Source organism: Rhipicephalus microplus, chromosome 10 (assembly GCF_043290135.1).
Source record: "Rhipicephalus microplus isolate Deutch F79 chromosome 10, USDA_Rmic, whole genome shotgun sequence".
NCBI lineage: Eukaryota > Metazoa > Arthropoda > Arachnida > Ixodida > Ixodidae > Rhipicephalus > Rhipicephalus microplus.
In genome coordinates this window covers 31,912,982-31,928,935 of record NC_134709.1, presented here as the reverse complement: position 1 = coordinate 31,928,935, position 15,954 = coordinate 31,912,982, and the positions used below count along the sequence as shown (strand labels likewise).

The 15,954-nt window shown below is 43.8% G+C and overlaps 1 protein-coding gene and 1 long non-coding RNA gene across 4 annotated transcripts in view; both read left to right on the top strand.

The window, feature by feature from the left end:
* The window catches only part of LOC119180908 (uncharacterized), a 72,355-nt gene extending 59,415 nt beyond the window's left edge, over nt 1-12,940 (top strand). For 2 of the 3 annotated variants that reach the window (XM_075875378.1, XM_075875381.1), the window contains exons 15-17: nt 3,311-3,551; nt 12,462-12,573; nt 12,661-12,940. In XM_075875378.1, coding sequence (XP_075731493.1) covers nt 3,311-3,551; nt 12,462-12,573; nt 12,661-12,790 — 483 coding nt within the window. In that variant the 3' untranslated portion in view covers nt 12,791-12,940. The remainder of the gene's footprint in view (nt 1-3,310; nt 3,552-12,461; nt 12,574-12,660) is intronic. The other variant, XM_075875380.1, reaches the window with a different exon arrangement.
* Nucleotides 12,941-13,758: 818 nt separating this feature from the next.
* Nucleotides 13,759-14,539, top strand: LOC142774202 (uncharacterized). Its single transcript, XR_012886355.1, has 2 exons — nt 13,759-13,798; nt 14,354-14,539. It is a non-coding gene; the product is annotated as an uncharacterized LOC142774202 (long non-coding RNA).
* Nucleotides 14,540-15,954: the final 1,415 nt, after the last annotated feature.

Below are 15,954 nucleotides of genomic sequence, written 5' to 3'. Positions count from 1 at the left end.
CTTTTTTTTGGAATGATGTAAAGAAAATGTAATTACATATTTTCAATCAGTGTACAAAGCTGAATATTCCCCCAAAAAATTATGTTTTTAGGCCTAATACTAACATATTGCACTATCGGGTCCCATGTCCCCCCTTAAGTGAGGACGTGTGACATATTGTGCAAGGTTTAACGTGTATATATATATATGTATATATATATATATATATATATATATGTGCCTCCTACTTCTAAATTCACATATAAACCCCAACAAGAGGATGGAGGGACGGCCACTGTGATAGCTCAGTGGTTAGAGCATCGAACGCGTTATTCGAAGGTTGTGGGTTCGATTCCTGCTCACAGCTGGTAATTTTTTCATCCACTTTTCTTTCTTCTTATTTACATTCCATTGGTTCTAATAACTTCCCCTATACATTCCTTGGCATTACTGTCTGTTATATCTCATTAATATTGTGTTAAACCACGGAAATACGAGCCCTTAGGTATACACTTCTCTCCCTTATATATATACATATATATATATATGAGGAAACGGAGGAAGCGTCAAAGCAGTGAAGAGGAAACTTGGGATAGGCAAAAGTCGGATGTATGCACTAAGGGACAAAGAAGGCAAAATAACTACCAATATGGATAGGATAGTTAAAATAGCGGAGGAGTCTTACAGAGATCTGTACAGTAGCCGAGACAACCACGACCTTAATACTATAAGAACTAGCAGTAACCCAGATGACACCCCACCAGTAATGATAGAAGAAGTCAGAAAAGCTTTGGAGAGCATGCAAAGAGGCAAAGCTGCCGGTGAGGATCAGGTAACATCAGACCTGCTGAAAGATGGAGGACAGATTGTGTTAGTAAACTAGCCACCCTGTTTACGAGGTGTCTCCTGACGGGAAGGGTACCAGAGTCTTGGAAGAACGCTAACATCATCTTAATACATAAGAAAGGAGATGACAAGGACTTGAAGAATTGCAGGCCGATCAGCTTGCTCTCTGTAGTATACAAGCTATTTACAAAGGTAATTGCTAACAGAGTTAAGAAATCATTAGAATTAAATCAACCAACAGAACAAGCAGGATTTCGAACAGGCTACTCAACAATCGACCACATTCATACTATAAATCAGGTAATAGAGCAATGCTCAGAATATAACCAACCACTATACATAGCCTTCATAGATTACGAGAAGGCGTTTGATTCAGTAGAAATATCAGCCGTCATGCAGACACTGCGGAATCAGGGCGTAGATGAAGTATATATAAACATTCTGGAAGAAATCTACAGGGGATCAACTGCTACCATAGTGCTTCATAAAGAAAGCAACAGAATACCAATCAAGAAGGGTGTAAGGCAGGGGGACACAATCTCCCCAATGCTATTTACCGCGTGCTTACAGGAGGTTTTCAGAAGCCTAGAATGGGAACAGTTAGGGATAAGAGTTAATGGAGAATACCTTAGTAACTTGCTCTTCGCCGATGACATTTCATTGCTGAGTAACTCAGGGGACGAATTGCAACTCATGATTACGGAGTTAGACAAGGAGAGCAGAAAGGTGGGTCTTAAAATTAATCTGCAGAAAACGAAAGTAATGTACAACGACCTCGGAAAGGAGCAGCGCTTCGAGATAGGTAATAGTGCACTTGAAGTTGTAAAAGACTATGTCTACTTAGGGCAGGTAATAACCGCAGAGCCTAACCACGAGATTGAAGTAACTAGAAGAATAAGAATGGGGTGGAGCACATTCGGCAAGCACTCTCAAATTATGACAAGTAGATTGCCACTATCCCTCAAGAGGAAGGTATATAACAGCTGTATCTTGCCGGTACTTAGCTACGGAGTAGAAACCTGGAGGCTTACAAAGAGGGTTCAGCTTAAATTGAGGACGACGTAGCGAGCAATGGAAAGAAAAATGGTAGTTGTAACCTTAAGAGACAAGAAGAGAACAGAGTGGATTAGGGGACAAACGGGGGTTAAGGATATCATAGTTGAAATAAAGAAGAGGAAATGGACATGGGCCGGGCATGTAGCGCGTAGACAGGATAACCGCTGGTCATTAAGGGTAACTAACTGGATTTCCAGAGAAGGGAAGCGGGTTAGGGGGAGACAGAAGGTTAGGTGGGCAGATGAGATTAAGAAGTTTGCGGGTATAAATTGGCAGCAGCAAGCACAGGACTGGGTTAACTGGCGGAACATGGGAGAGGCCTTTGTCCTGCAGTGGACGTAGTCGGGCTGATGATGATGATGATATATTTATATAGATATATATATGAACGCGTTATTCGAAGGTCGTAGGTTCGATTCCTGCTCACGGCAAGTTATTTTTTCATCCACTTTTCTTTCTTCTTATTTACATTACATTAGTTTCGATAACTTCCCCTATACATTCCTTGGCATTATTGTCTGTTAGATCTCATTATATTGTGTCAAACACAATGACCAGAAGGGGGCTGCCCCTTCTGGTCAGCATAGAGTGGTGACCACAAAAGTCAACCCCATACATTAACATAATAGGGAGGGGCTCTGAGATGTGCCTTTGCCCCTCCCCCTCCCCTGGAGAGGGACCCTGTGCACGCCTGCGTCATGTGTTCAGTGTTAACCCATATATGCCCAGTGTCCTACATGTAGGGCGGTGAAACTTTTCAGTGTAACTAGAATGTTATTTCTGTAAAAAGAGCACCACCTAAGATGTGTTCATGATTCCCTGTCATCATCACATGGAAGTCTAGGTGACTGCTGCGCTGCAAATAGCCATCTGCTTGCAGTCACAAAATGGCTATTTCACGTGAATGTAGCTGAGTGCCATACCGAGAAAAAAAATGTAAGTAATATAGAGTTTAGTTGTTCTCGATGCTGCTGATATTTTTGATGATTGTTCATCAGTTATTGGGTGTGCAGTAACTTTCGTATGACAGTGACAGGCGCTAATGTTTTTTGTTTGTAGTGTGTCAAATATAGGTGTCCTACATACAGGACGGCTCCAAAATCATTGTTTGAAAGAGTTTTTTTGTGAAGCCTTATTCTGTTTTTGAGGTCGTAGAAGCAATAATTTTGGGGAATTAAATTAGTTTTGCTAATTTTCCTAAGTTTGGGCATACATGGGTTAACACCGCAGTGGTGGCTTTTCAGTGGGGGCAAGATGTAAACACTTGCATGCTCTGATTCTGCACGGTTTGCAGCATTGTGCCAGGTGTTGATAATAGCCCTTGCAGCCACAAAGTTGCTGCACAATGTCTAATCTTGCAGCACAATGGCAGTGTAATACCGACAATGGTGGCAGCATTTACATGCCTGTGTGTGTAACCTGTGCACAGGCCAAAACATCCGCTGCCAAGGAGTGCCAGCAGCTGATCTTGGAAGTGCAACACCTTCATAAGAAACTGCAAGTGGAGGACATGAAAGCACGGGACGCTCTCATGTCTTACAGTGCACGCTCTACTGATGCGAGGCCACCAGTCTACACTGGTGACTCTATAATCTACAATCAGATCCTCCAGGCAGCTCTCGACTCTCTCAATGAGATCCAGTCACAAAAGAGTGATGCTCTCATTTCAGGTGAGGCACAACCTATACCCTATTTGATACTTGGCAATGCTGAGGATGTTTCACAAGGGGAACGTTTTCAGTGGAGGCTAAATTTATAGGCACTAAAAAACCTGGCTTGCGGCGAAAATAGGCGTGCAAAACAGCCGTTTAGACCCCCCCAAGATCGTAAATATAGGCACAATAAACTTTGACAAAATTATAATTTTTGAAGAAATACGTGTGGGGTCTGTGTCTATGACAGGAAAGGAAACAGAAGTGTGAAGTTTATGATTGTACAAAGGCACCAGCAGTTTAGCCTAGTCATGCAATTTTTCTTTCCTGCAGGGTTTGCAGAATATTGTCTCTCCTTTTCTACTTTGGCATGGTGAGTTACGTGTCCACCATGAGATAAACATGCTCCCGGGTCTCTCCCTTTTGGCATGGATGAGAAGGGCAACACAGGGACAAGTAGCCGGAGCGCTAAAGGGTCAGAAGGGTCTTTTTGCCTCCTACTAGCTCAGTCTAAACGCACAGGGTCGATTTCTCTTTTGCCTTTGTACACCTTAAAGGGCCCTCCATCAGTTTTTAGAATTTCAAACAGGCAACTGGAATGCAAGCACTGGGCTCTCGCGATCGCATCTGCCGAGATTGGCAATGCTATGTGCCCCGGAAAGAGGTGAAACGTCATTTTGAATTCCAATAGCAGAGTCAGAGCAGCCGATAGCCACTGCCGGCAAGCACTTCACCCTGTTGTAAAGCAACCCCTCCAAATCCACATTTGGAAGACAATCGACGCTGCCGGAGCAAGTATGGGGAGCAAAGTTGACATGGAAGCTTTTGACTTACACAGAATACCTTGCGTGTAGTACAGTCGAGCTCGCTTATAGCGAATCTGAGCGTGACTCGGCATCTGTTCGCTGTAACCCGAAGTTTAGTGTAAATAAAACGCAGCATTGAAAGAAGTTGCGGGTGAAAACACAATTTTTTTTTCCCCAAAAAAGTTCGCAATGCACATGTTTTGAAGAGCACAAGCGATAAGGATGGTCTCGATTTTGTTTAAAACGGCAGCGTGCGCTTCCCCAAGGCTCATGTCATATATACAAGTTGCCCGAGGCTATTGAGTTGCTACAAGCACGCTTGTAGACATTGGCTCCAAAGTTTCGTCATCCTCGCCATTCATTTCCTTCAAATCGCTCTTGTTGGGCACTTCATTCAGAATTCCCTTATCCTCGCACAGTTTCGCAGTGTCTGCATAATTATCGGCCAAAATGAAATCATTGCAATGGATGTCTCACACACCTTCCCATGTCGGAGTTGACGATGCGCCACCACAAATCTCCACGAGAGTGGTCCTGTGCAGAAGCTTCAGGCTCAGCATCGGGTCCGACGTCGACGAAGTGAGCCTCATGAAAATAGTTTCGCATACACATCGCCGTCACCGCTGCCCACGAAACCTCCACAATCTCCACAGCTGAATACAGGGACACTTGAAGCGACAACACGGCACCTATAAGTGTTTAACACGCAGATTACGCCCGAGCCAAGCGGTCACACTTTCGACATTTTGTTGAGCGGCATAAAAAGGCGTGGAAGGCCTCCCGTCCGCCATTCTAACTACACACGCACTCCAACAGCGAGCAAGATGCGCATGTGTGTCGTAGAAGCCAGCACGCTTGGAAATAATGAAACTTCTTTGGGCCAGTTTCTAGTCCGAAAAAGAAACTGCTGAATTTGAGCCAGCATGACTGGCGTTGGCAATGGATGAAGGAGTTGCGATAAAGAGGGGAGAATATACTTGCAAGAGACATGCGAAGGAGTTGTGATAGAGTGAAGAGAGGGGAGAATACGGTGGGAAGGTGACCTTCAAAACCAAAGCACTCGGAAATGAGCAGGATGGGTTGCTTACTTGCAGGATCCTTGAAATGAGCAACTGACATGTAGGAAAACTTGGGAGAGTGGTCTGCGTGTGCAGAGGTCAAAGTATTGCACTGTGGCACCGGCGGACTTGCGCGGCCCCGCCGACTTCAATAATTCGCGATTGGTTCCATATCAAAGTTGATTTTAGGCTTATGAGCGTTTGCGGAGGGCATGCTAAGCCGAGTGCGAAGTGATCGAGAACAGGTTTTAAACACGGAAGGAATTGCAAATTGACAAAGTTGGTGGGCTAGCACGAGGGCATGTACTGGAACGATATGACACCGATTGACAAGATGCAAATGAATGGGTACAATCAATGGCCGACAATGTTGGCGAATGATCTGGTCACTCCGGGCTGGTGAGGCCAACGACAAAACTAACAATTAAACACTGAGGGGAGACTGGTTGGCCGACCAGTCTTCAAAAGATTAGTGGCAGCGTGAAAATACGGGCCTCGTCTGGCGAATCGGGGTTCTCCGAGTAGCTGGGAACGAAGGACGGAGGGGTGCGTAACAAAAACGATCAGGGAGAGCGACATCTAGAGGGGTGCAGAGGCAGGGTCAGTGTTTAACGAGAAGAGTCTATAGGCACCTCACCGATTGCTCACCAGTCGTCAAAAGTGGTTTCTCTGAAAGTCGCCAGAGTGCCGACTCCGTTCGTTGCAAGTGCAATTTTGTGCCATTGAAATAATGTAGATTATCATGATCACGCGGGTATCGTTCATTTCAAGGGAAAGTTCGTTTTATGTGGGGCCGTTATATGTGGGCTCGATTGTATTTCATTCCGCTAATTCTTCTGTCGAGTTCTGTTAAATTATTGCTCGTACGCCATTGTTTGCCGTTACTCTGCGATGAATTGATTTGTCCAGTCAACCATGTCGTCCATCATTACTGCCTAAAGATGCGACAACGGCGGCACCCCCAAGCGAGCGAACGTATCGGGTGTCACTCACACAGCGGTCAAGCACCCGGTCCCCTCATTGTCAAGGGGGTACGGCATGTAGAGTTCCAGTTCATTCCACTGATTTCGGTGGAATGAACTTTTCCTGCTCCTCGAAGTCGCACCCGCTCTGAATCCACTGAGTTTCTGATTGGAACACTTAACTCCCGCGCTCACTTTGCCATTAGAACACACTTGCTCGAAAAGAAGCAGAAAAATTTGCTCATACTCTACCGTTGGAATTCAACATCAGACTGAACACCGCTTAACCTTCATTTTACTGGCGCGCCCCCCAACGTAGTGGAGAGGACGTATAAAACAAAGAATGGTATTGCAAATGTCGAAATGGTACGTGACACTGTGAGAATTATTCGAGGTGGCGTGTGTAATTCGTGCTATCTGTTGCCTGAATACAAGTATTTTTCATTTAATACCGAGTAGATGCGAGACTAAGTTTCTTCCATTTCGTTTGCGTTGGTGTTCTCACCAATATCTCATCGGGCTGTTGTCAGCATTCACAACGCTTGGCCTGTTTTTGGTGCGTCGTCTCTTATAGCAGTTCCAGTGGTGCCAGCCTTCCCAAACGTGCACTTGGAGGGATTCAATCCAAGGAAGACGCAGCACGATAAAGATAATGTCGAAATGACACAACACCACTTGCGTGCACGACCTGGCATGGGCATGCATGAGCATGACGTGTTGATGCCCCTGTGTCAAGTGATCTTCCGGCTCCGAGTTCTTTCGATACCAGAGAGGGCAGGGAAGGAATTTGGGACCAAGTTTCTTCTATTTCGTTTGCGTTGGTGTTCTCACCAATATCTCATCAGGCTGTTGCCAGCATTCACAACGCTTAGCCTGTTCTTGGTGCATCGTCCCTTATAGCAGTTCCAGTGGTGCCAGCCTCTCCAAACGTGCACCTGGAGGGATTCAACCCAGGAAGACGCAGTACAATACAGATAATGTCGAAATGACACAACACTGCTTGTGTGCACGGCTTGGCATGGGCATGTCATGCCAATGTAACCTTGGTGTGCATGACGTGTTGTTGCGCCTGTGTCAAGTGATCTTCCGGCTCCGAGATCCTTCGATACCAGAGAGGGCAGGGAAGGAATTTGGGCCCCTCGCAGTGGTCTAGTGGCTGAGGTACACGGCTGCTGACCCGCAGGTCGCGGGATCGAATCTCGGCTGCGGCGGCTGTATTCTCAATGAAGGTTAAAGTGCTCTAGGTTTGTGTGCTCAGATTTGGGTGCATGTATAATAACCCAGGTGGTCGAAATTTTTGGAGCCCTCCACTACGGCGTCTCTCATAATCATATTGTGGTTGTGGAACATTAAACCCCACATACGAATGTATCAAATCAGGGAAGGAATTTGGCTTACGAAGTCTATACTGGGCAAGTGACAAGGTTTTTAAGCTCACAACCTCACATCGCGCTTTCGCGGCTTGTTATGAATGAATTAAAAAATATTATGGTACGAAGCTTTTCATCGGGCACGCGATAAGTTCCAGTATCTAGGTAAAATTTCTCGTGCGACCTGGTGAAACGCCGTTTAAGAAGTAAATGGCGGACAAAACTAGGACCACATGGAAATTTTTTTTTTAATCTACCCTCTACTTTCTCCTGATGACACTCCACGGTTTCGTATTCGTTCTTCAATGTCCTGCGGCTGCACAGAAGCCCTGTGCCTTGTTCCCTACGCATGCGACCAGACGCCGGGGAGAGGCCGAGCAGATGACGCAGTGTGGATGAATACATATGTAGAGGCTGATTGGCCTTCCTGTTGTCTAAGACAGTGCTTCTCAAACGGGGGTCTGCGAACCCCCTAGGGTCCGCAAAGCCATTTTTATGATCCGCCAAACTCTCACCCACATTTTTCTTTAAGCGTGACTGGGCCACGTATTGATGAACTTTCCAAAATGAAGTGATGTGGCACGTTTGTTTGATGTTTTTGGTAGCAATAAAAGGCACCTGTTTTACGCTCCAGTTGTGTTAATTTACCTACGTACCCCTCCCCCTCTCTCTCACCTCCGCTGCAAAGGGTTCCCCATCACTTCCACCAGTCCACAAGGAGTCCCTGACAAATCCATGGCTGAGAACAGCTGGTCTAAAAGGCCTGTGATGGTGCTAAAAGGAACTTATGAGATGGAGTTTGTAGGTTGCACCCCATAGAATTCCGAAAGCTCAATTTTGTCCGGTAACATGAATACCGGTCTCCAACTGTACTCAAAAGCAAAATATGAGGTTAAGGGGAGGTGAGGGTCGAAAAACGCGAGCTTTTTTTCAAAACTACTGATTTTTTTATTTTTGCCTGTTTTGATAAGATTAGTACCTCTACTGTTATGAAAAAAAAAAGTAGATATTGAGACTTAGCTGGAAATGCTTCAAAATTGCATCTAAAGAGCACAAGGTGCCTGTTAAAAGGTATAAAGCGTGCAGTCTTCGAGCACCTTGCCGCTCGCCATTGTTGATCGCATGGGTCGAAGAGTCTAGCCTCACTCTTCAAATAACAACGGTTTCTCTCGCTGATGCAGAGCTAGAAATAATAAAAAGAAGCACGCTTCTGCGCGTTTCTCGAGCGCCGCAACTGGCTTATCACGTGGTACGGATCGGGGACCGTAATTGGCCGCTGCGCGTCTGTATGTGCTGTTTGCGGGGTCCATCTCTTGTCGAGCAGTGCAGCTGAACAATGCTTTTCTCGTGTAATTATCTCTGTTATGAATGAAAAAAGGAATTGCTCGCAAGTGAAAGCCGTTGTGCGGCGTGCTCTGTAGGAATAGGCTACGAGCAGCTGGTCCCATTTGCGGCAGTTAATTTGTTGGCTTGCAAAAGCCAATGCGTCAAAAGTTATTCACACCCATCAGCCCGAAAGTTCGTGATGCGTCAATGGATGACGTCAGCGCCAATCTTGCGAGGTCGAAAGAGCTCGCAGTGAGAGAACTTAGCAGGAACGACATTGCCAATATGTACGATCGTATGTGGCACAAACTTGGCCACAAAATGGCATGACACTTGACTTAGTTTGGATTTCGCAGTCCTGTCGAACTTCTTCCTAGCTTGCAGTTGGCACAAGGCTCTGCCAGATAGAGTGGAAGTTTTCATGGCCCTCTCTGTGAGCGAAATGTCTGTGAGGAGTCTCCTCGAAGATGATGAGAAGGACAAACTCTTGGTGCTGGCGCATTTTAGTCGCAGTGGCCACTACAAGAAGGATTGTTCTTTTAGGTGTGCAAATTTCATCAGATATAATGATATCTTTCATAAATAAAAACTCAATTTTAACTTTAAAACTCGTTTTTCTCGAAACGCCCATTTTTCCATTTTTTCCAAAGTGCCCTTCCTTTTTTGGGCACTTCTAGTGCTCGGATCTGCATGAAATATTGTTCACATTTTTTTTTCAAAGTATGACAAATGCAAATATCTAGTTTAAATTCTAATATTTTATTGTATAATAAAAAATTGTATGTAAACCTTTACTAGAGCTGGTCAAATGTGGACTTTTTACGTCTATTATTTTTCACGTGTATTACATATTGGCGCTGTGTAAATATATTTACACAGCGCCAACGCGCAAGCCAAGATGGCGAACGAGAGAGAGCGCGCGCACACACAAAATCACCTCGTCTTCCTCAGCGCCTATCTCACTGTTTAAGTGGGGCATTGTCTCGTAACAATATTTTGTATCTGCTTCCTAATTAGTTATTTGCATTCTACACTTTATTTGAAACATCATGAACTATGAGTAGTAAAAATTTGCAGAAGTTTAGGGATGAAAAGAGGGGGGCAAAAGGGTTAAGGTTCTCAACTTGTCATGTTGCAGAGCTAAAGGTGTGCAACGTACAAGAAAACTAAGCATATATTTGAAATCAGCATAAAAAGTTTCATAAACAGCTCAAGTTTCATTGCTCTAGGGTGAATATTTAAAAAAAAAGTGTCTTCGAGTACCATGTCCCCTTAAATAGTGTTCATTTAGGCACGGATCTTCAAAATAAGCATTTATGAGCACCTATAAGATTTAGGCACAAACGTCAAAAATAGGCACTAGAAAAGCTTTTTCCACCCTCTAATTCATACTCATATATCAAAGTGGCATGATAGGAACGAAACAAACAATATAGGCATTCGCCTATAATCTGGTCTTTGGTTGTTAGTCTTGTTTTGCACATTTGTGGCATTTTTTATACTCTCAAACCTCTTTATAACAAGGTCACAATCTATGGAAATACATCATTATATCCAAAAATTTGTTATAAGCAATTTTTTAGCCCCGTACGACAAAGCTATTGTTCACTTACATCGCTATAACAGATACTCCGTTATATCACAATTCCTCATGTCGAGGTTTGAGTGAGGTACTTATCCTGTATTGCAGTGCATACATACGTTACTTTTATGATTTACAGTACTTGTTCTGTACAAAGCACTATACTATCTGGTGTGAAGGGTGCAAACAACGTATGCCTTTTTTTTCCCCCACAAGCATTACAAACTACATGTGGCTGTAGTTTGTAAGACTGGTGTGCGGAGCATCCGTCGTAGTAGTCTAGTGGCTAAGGTACTTGGCTGCTTACCCGCAGGTCACAGGATCGAATCCCGGCAGTGGCGGCCGCATTTTCGATGGAGGCGAAAATGCTTAAGGCTCGTGTGCTCAGATTTCGGTGCTCGTTAAAGAACCCCAGGTGGTCGAAATTTTCGGTACCCTCTATTACGGCATCTCGCATGATCATATGATGGTTTTGGAACGTTAAACCCCAACAATTATTATTAATATTGATGTCATGAATCGAGCAAAGTGCTATGAACCGGTATTGCTTTTTTTCCCTTCTGTAATAACCGCTTGTATTCTTGAGTGTTTCCTATAGTAGCATCCTTATAAGCAGTGATCACCATCTAAACACCTTTTGAGAAAATTTTCTTGGAGCAAGAAACAAATTCACAAAGATACCCTGTTTACCTGCATCTGCTATCACAAAAAAACTAAAAGCTCCTAAATCATTTCGTTCGAAAATGTCTCTGCATCCGGCACCTTTTTTAAGATTGGTTCTCTCTGAGAAAAAAAAAATAAACTCAAGAGAAAATGCGCAGTGTTTAACTAGCTGTCAAACTGTGCATTGTGGTAGCTCCACCCAGCACTATTCTGGCTCCTTCTGGGTGCCCCATAATATATTCTTGCCTTCTTATTGGGACCACCGTGAAGTACACTCAAACCTCATTATAAAAAAGTTGCATCTCTTGCCCCGCCGCGGTGGTCTAGTGGCTAAGGTACTCGGCTGCTGACCCGCAGGTCGCGGGTTCGATTCCCGGCTGCGGCGGCTGCATTTCCGATGGAGGCGGAAATGTTGTAGGCCCGTGTACTCAGATTTGGGTGCACGTTAAAGAACCCCAGGTGGTCAAAATTTCCGGAGCCCTCCACTACGGCGTCTCTCATAATCATATGATGGTTTTGGGACGTTAAACCCCACAAATCAATCAAAAGTTGCATCTTACACATAAGTATGTTCGTTTCATACGAAAATTTCTTATAATGGTATATTCCTAATGATATATCTATTGCAAGAATACTTTTCACGTACTTCGTTACAACCTAAATTGTTATATCAGGGTTCGTTATATCAAGGTATTAGTTACAATAATGTATATCATATATATACTCAAACCAACACATTATCACCCCAGATATAACGAAATGTCTGTTATAACAAAGTAAATCAAGTACAGTTTTGACATGTTAGAGATATACCTTTATAACGAATTTCTTGATATACTTAATGAGCTTGTTTTAGAGTAAGGTGCAATTTTGTTATTATAAAGTTTGAGAGTGCTTGCACACGACTGTGTTATGATCTTTATATCGCACCATATAGTTATTTACTAAAATGCACATTTAAAAATATTTTTTGCAAACACTTTTGAAGGTTTTGTACAGTCTACAGTACCAAATTCTTTGGGTCACAGCTAAGTCTCTATCAATGTGTTGAAATTTCAAAGATAATGTTTAGCCATGATGGTTAATGTCCTTACTGTACAGCATTATTTCTGCACCAAATACATGCTCTGTCTAAGCACAATTTTTTTCATTTCTTCCCAGAAGTTGCCAACAAGCTCGCAGTGGCTGAAGCAGCTGTCGACAGTTTAAAGTCTTTTGTGGAGAGCGACCCTGTCTCACGGCTATCCGAAGTTTCAAATTCTCTGGATGTTCTGTACGTAGCTACTACTCTTGATTTTTTTAAAAGCTCTTGTTTAAAAAGATAGCACGCATGCACGGTTTTGTTTCTTCTCTCTCTCAGGTTGGATCAAGACAAGCTTTTTGAAGTACTCGAAACAAAAGTTGAAGGTCGAACCTTTAAGGAGTGGTTGCCAGAAATCGATCAGCTACTTTCGGAGAGGCCTCCTGAAAAAGGCATTTCAGAAAAGTGATCGCTCTGCAAAAAGGAAAAGCAGCGGCCCCTCAGTTTTTGTTTTTAATGCGATGGTGTAAGAAAGCTCACTTCGCAGTTATTTTGGTGTTGGGGTCGCTCGTTGTGGGCAAAAAATTGAGAGAAATGCAAATAAAATAAATAATAAGAATTTTCGTGTCTGCGTGTGTCAAACCCAGGCCATCTGCTTTTGTGGGAAGCAGGTATTTATGGTATGAACAAATATTGTTTTACTACAGAACAATATTTGTGAAAACTGCTTTGAAAGAAAAAAAGTGCATGTTATGTAGTGAAAGGAGTCTCCTTAATGTATCATATTATTGCGTGGCAGAGGCTTTGAATAACGCCAGGTGTGTGTTTAAAAGGCCTACCCATCACAAAGTCCTCATATTTAATATTCGGCAGCAGCAGCAAAGCAACAAAGAGCACATCTGCGTTGGTTTGAGCGTTGCCCTAAAGATTGTTGCCCTAAAGGGCCCTGCGCTTGATTGCAAACAGAACAATTATGGTGCAATATAAGTATGTTGCCTTTACTTTCCCAGCTCCTGCTTGGCTGTGCACCTTTTTTTTTTATTAAGTAGGATCCTTTCAATAAAGCTGTTTATTATGTTTATTCTTTGTTGCTTTCCAAGAAGAACAAATACGAACAATAATGTATGGTGCCCACTTTGCACATGGGCTTGAACAGCTGGCATCAGCGCTTAAGAGTGCGCTAATTATTCGTTTTTTTCTATGCTGCATATTCATTAGTATCTCAAGGCTTGTCATAGCTTTCAATTGAAGCTATATATAACCTGTATTTTATAGCACTATTTTAGAAATACCACAAACCTAGTACGTTCGTGTGAAAGCGTACTCTAGATGTCGGCCATGGGCAGAAGCTCTGCCCATATGCTACCTATCTAGGCTTCATGTCTACGGAATCGCGCTAATATTTTTGCACATTAAAATGTTTCAGGCGAGTAAACTACCAGGTGTTGCATGGACATTTCGAACATATGCTTTACAGGTATGTAGTGGGTACCACTTGTCCATTCTTCACGAAAGTTGTTTTATGGTGTAGTGGGTATCATGTAAGCGTACCTTTAGTAGTATACATTCCCAAGAGTACTTAAAAGGACGCTAAAGAGCAAAACTTCTTTTTTTTTTTACGCATATTAGTAAAGTACAATTTCACGACCTCGAAAACGCCACTCTTACCACGGCACGACACTTGGTTAAGCGAGAAAACGGGCGAAAAGAAACTGCGGATGGAGACGTCCTCTCAAGATTCCCTCTCCAAACACTGCGGCGTCATAAAAGTGAAGTAAATTGTAATCTTTGGGTGTCAGAGACTTAGAATATGAAGTCTCAGAAAATTTTATCAAGCCAACGTGGCGAAAATACAAAAAATACATTGTGGAATTACATCGTGCGTGGAGATTACGGTGCAAAATTTAAAAGTGAAACTCTCCCCGCTAATAATTTTTTTCGCTAATAATGACTTTATGACTGTGAAAATTGTGACATTAGAGTTCCTTTAGGGTAGTTTATCAATTTAAAACAACTCATTGTTTCTCTTCAGTTTTCCTTAGAAAAGCTCCAGAGAGGCTGCCCTTCCACCTTTCGCTGTGCCTGTGCTGCGGGTTCCGTGCAGGGATTTTTTTTATCTTCCTAGCCGGACCTAGTCGAGCAGCGTCAACTCGTTGCTCGAGCCTGGTGGGCTATCCTGGCTAAAGGGTTTCTGGAATAAAAGACCCTCCCACCTTAACTCACAAGCTTCATTCAATAAATGTTTTCTCTCTCTCACTTTTCTTGCAGGAGTCGACAATTCTGCCAAGAAAAGTTCACAATCTAGGAGTTATTACATATGCAAAGGCTCCTGCAGATATGTCCCTTAACACAGAATATACAGTGCAAACGTTCGCATGAATTCCACACGATATTTGAGATTGGCAAACAAGACTGGTGTTAAGAACACAAAATGTGACGGCGCTAGGTCATCCTGGCAATAACTGGATCAGGATCCAGTGGACGTTCGGCTATAATTCGGATGTCCAGCCCATTGTGTAATAGCGGTGCTACTATGAAGGCACTGAAAGCCTTAGGTCGAGAGACACCGTTCTCGAACAGAAGGCACACCCGCCATTGGTGCTTCCGCTGATCAGCCTTCTTTTGTTGTTGTTTATTAGTTTTTTTCAGGTTCAAAGTTTCTTACGCCATAGGTCGTACGTCCCGTGTTTATAGTAGTAGGCACCTCTTGTTTAGTCCTTAGAATGTCCGCTGGATGGCGGTACTTTTATATGATGAAGATTTGACGAAAAGATATGAGATGGTGGTACTTGGACTGTTCACTAGATGGAGGGACGTACGGATCGATTGTCGCACGGATGGACAGACAAACGTACGGATGAATGGTCGCACGGGCAGATGAACGCACGGAAGCAAGAACTGACGGACGAACTGATGGACGCTTCGCCCCACTCATTGTCATTCACTCCGTGGATATGCTGCGATTTTTTTTTTCGCTTTTAGTTTTCTCTGTAGCCTAGCTTCTTCGGTGCCGCAGCTCCCAAGTAAATGATGCACAAGCAGGATATGTGAGTAACATTACTAAGTGGCAGTGCGAAATTATTTTTAAGGCTTGCTGTGCACGTGCATATGCATGCGCTCTTACCAGTGGCGTAGCCAGGGGGGGGGGGGGGGGCGCAGCAAACCCATCCGCCCCCCCCCACCACCACCACCAAAAAAATCCTGCCGGATTTCACAGTGAACAGCCTTCCTCCATGGTCGACAGCCAGTGGTGGATTCAGAAGGAGGGCGGTAGAGGCGATCGCACCCCCCCCCCCCCCAAAGCCTGTAAGTACCCCCTCCCCCTCTCGCTTGCCGCCCACCTGCCATCATCTATTAGGACAAATGAGTGCGATCTCTTTGAACACACATTAATGGTATTTATGGTATGATAAAGTTTTTGTTCTAGTAAGAAAAAAGTAATGACCACGCCCCTCTCTCCGGTGTTCTTTAAGCGACCCCCCCCCCCCCCCAACAAATGAGTGGCTAAGTCCGCCCCTAGCTGCCGACAGAGTTGAAACAATAGAACGTGGACATTTTGGTTGAAAAGTGATTTTGAATTAGCGCATGTCACGAAAACAAGCCCGATTTTGCAGGACTGCGGCGGTTATGCTG